Genomic DNA, 2,961 nt, shown 5'->3' on the forward strand with positions numbered 1-2,961 from the left:
TGTTTGTGGGGTTCATGTTCTTAAAGACGTGTGTGTGTGTGTGTGTGTGTGTGTGTGTGTGTGTGTGTGTGTGTGTGTGTGTGTGTGTGTGTGTGTGTGTGTGCGCCCACTCCTCTGAGTTGTTGAATTTGCAACATGTCTGGACTCTGTGCAGGTGTGGTTCCAGAACAGGCGCATGAAGGATAAAAGGCAGCGTCTTGCCATGTCCTGGCCTCACCCGGCAGACCCCAGCTTCTACACGTACATGATGACGCACGCGGCCGCAACGGGGAGCCTGCCGTACCCCTTCCACTCGCACATGCCCCTGCACTACTACCCGCACGTCGGCGTCACGGCGGCGGCGGCGGCGGCCGCGGCCACCGGCGCCGCCTCGTCCCCCTTCGCCACGTCCATCCGGCCCCTCGACACCTTCCGGGCCCTCTCCCACCCGTACTCCCGGCCGGAGCTCCTGTGCAGCTTCAGACACCCCGGACTGTACCAGTCGCCCGCGGGGCTGAACAGCTCCGCGGCGGCCGCGGCTGCCGCMGCGGCGGCGGCGGCGGCGGCGAGCGCGCCCTCGGCCTCCGGGCCCTGCTCGTGCCTCAGCTGCCACAGCAGCAGCCAGGCGGCCGGCGCGCTGGGCTCCAGGAGCTCGGGGGCTGACTTTACCTGCACGGCGTCCGCGCAAAGGTCCGAGAGCGGATTTCTGCCGTACTCCGCCGCCGTMCTCAGCAAGACGTCAGTCCCGTCTCCAGACCAGAGGGAGGAAACTCCGCTCAACAGATAACTCCGTCAGCACAGGGCGACCCGCTTTCTTTAAGGTCGCTCTTTTCAAGGGGGGGAAAAGCCACTTTTAAATACCACACATGGGCAAAGCATTAACAAACACACTATAATTAATTTTGAAGCAGAAGGACTTTGTTTTTAACAGAAAAAAAGAAAAGAAAAGCGGGGAACACAGCACATTTTGCAAACTCATAAACAATTTTTTCTAAAGGCTCGTGCTTGTGTTGTGCGACTAGACCAGTTTGAAAAAATAAAAAACTAAGATCTGAATCAATTAAAATCTACTGTGAATATTTCTGCGGTGTAGTCGTCCACTGTAAACCTCACCTAGTTATTTTTTTAAGTTTTAACCTAATTTTCTAAATTTAGTCAACTGAAAGTGTGCTCCTTTTTTTGGTCCAACATATCTTTCTTCACTAAAGGCTTTAATAAGACAGAGAATTTGGCAGAAATAGCTCCCCCCCCCCACCACCACCACCACCACCAACACCAACACCACCACCTCAGCTCTGTGGGGACCTCCCTAATCAGCCAGAAGGTGCAGAAGACATTTCTACACCGCGTCTTCTTGTGTCAATTTTTCTGTTAATAATGAGAGGATCATGACAAAAATTGCCAATCATGCACCTAGATGGAGCTCCTTTGAATCCAACGACTTGTACCGGAAAGATCCTTTGTTTTGAGACCCGCTGTCATGTGCTAACAACCCGCGGAGGGAAGTCATTAGACATACAAAAGAGCTGGAAACAAAGCGACGCTCCTGGCACCCAGAACGCACTCTAAGAGGACACAGGCTGACACATGGAGGCTTTAAAATGTTACATTTAAAGGAGCCCCCCCGAAAATATATTAATATTATTTCAGAAAAGGGAGGAGAAAACAGCAGGCCCTGTTTTATTTACATTGCCGAACCTCATTATGTCAATCCATTATTTTCATTTTCTTTAGAACCTTCACTCAGCACATACAGTGATGGGACAAAGCGCAGAAAAAAATAGTCCCTGAAATCTGTTGCCTATTTGGGACATGATCAATATCCAGAAACAACTGTAAAAAGGAATTGTGCAAATTTTACAATTAGTCCTACTGAGATCTGGAGTAAAAACAATTGCACAGTAAAAATAAATGTAAATGGGCAAATTTTCAAACTTTTTATTTTATTATTATTATTATTTTATAGTTTTATTTTGTGTGACTTGGTGAATGTTTTTAATGTTTAAACACTGGATGTGAACACACCAGACCCTTTTTTTTACACAGCTGATTGGCAATTTTCTGAGCTGTCTTTGGAGTGAAATTGGAAAAAAAAACTGGAGATGGAGGAAAAAAACAAACATTTTTAACAGAGTTCTTTTTTTTTCAGGCTGACAAACTGAAATTCTGTGTTAAAACTCTATATCTCTGTATTTAAAAATATCCAATGACTGTATGAATTTAAATATTTTAACTTGGACAGGAAAAAAAAAGATATGTGCAATATGAAATGTAAATCATGTTATTTATTGATCGTGTTTGTTCTTGGACAATAAATAAAAAAAAACACTCTTTACACAAWTTTTCCCCCTTGTTTATGTAACAGAAACAGATTATTCTATCAGATAATTTGAGCTAAATATAACCCAAACATTAGATATAGTCAACATCAGTAAATAAATCTGGGCTATTTCTAAGGAAAACATCTCTGCAGCCTAACATTAATTAAGAAATATGCGGAAAGCTTCAGGGAATATGAGGCCTGACATCACGGGGTCATTCCGGCCCTATAATTTACCATTATTTTTACATTACCTCTAAATGATACAAGCTGATACTGTCGTTAATTGCGCGTTGGTAAAAATATAGCCAGGAGCATGAGTGGCCCCTCGGGGACTTTAAGATAAGTTGCTTTTTTGAACGTCCCCATTAAAAGAAATAGGATTATGGTTGTGATATATATCACTAGGTTTACTTGCTCTTTTACTAAAGAGAGGGCTGCAACCCTGGACAACAAAAGGCCCTGAGATAGATGGGGAGGTGCAAAAAAGAAGAAGACACACATTTAAAAATAAATAAATAAATATGAGGACTGTCTGTCACCTTCTCTGAACGCTTTTTTGACAAGAAAATAAATCTTCGGGGATTCTTTAATATATTTGATATTTTCTTTATTTCGGGTGCTAATAGAAAAACCAAATTAAAATGTCCAGCAGCGAGATA

The 2,961-nt window shown here is 43.9% G+C and overlaps 1 protein-coding gene across 1 annotated transcript; it reads left to right on the plus strand.

Moving 5' to 3' along the window:
* Positions 1-154: 154 nt before the first annotated feature.
* LOC106536776 (homeobox even-skipped homolog protein 2) lies at positions 155-2,314 on the plus strand (the record flags this gene model as incomplete). Its single annotated transcript, XM_014034102.1, is given in 1 exon segment — positions 155-2,314. A coding segment is annotated over 1 exon segment (612 nt), but the record flags the coding sequence as incomplete, so codon positions are not given.
* Between the last annotated feature and the right edge of the window lie 647 nt (positions 2,315-2,961).

Source organism: Austrofundulus limnaeus, unplaced genomic scaffold, assembly GCF_001266775.1.
Source record: "Austrofundulus limnaeus strain Quisiro unplaced genomic scaffold, Austrofundulus_limnaeus-1.0 Scaffold1968, whole genome shotgun sequence".
Classification (NCBI taxonomy): Eukaryota; Metazoa; Chordata; class Actinopteri; order Cyprinodontiformes; family Rivulidae; genus Austrofundulus; species Austrofundulus limnaeus.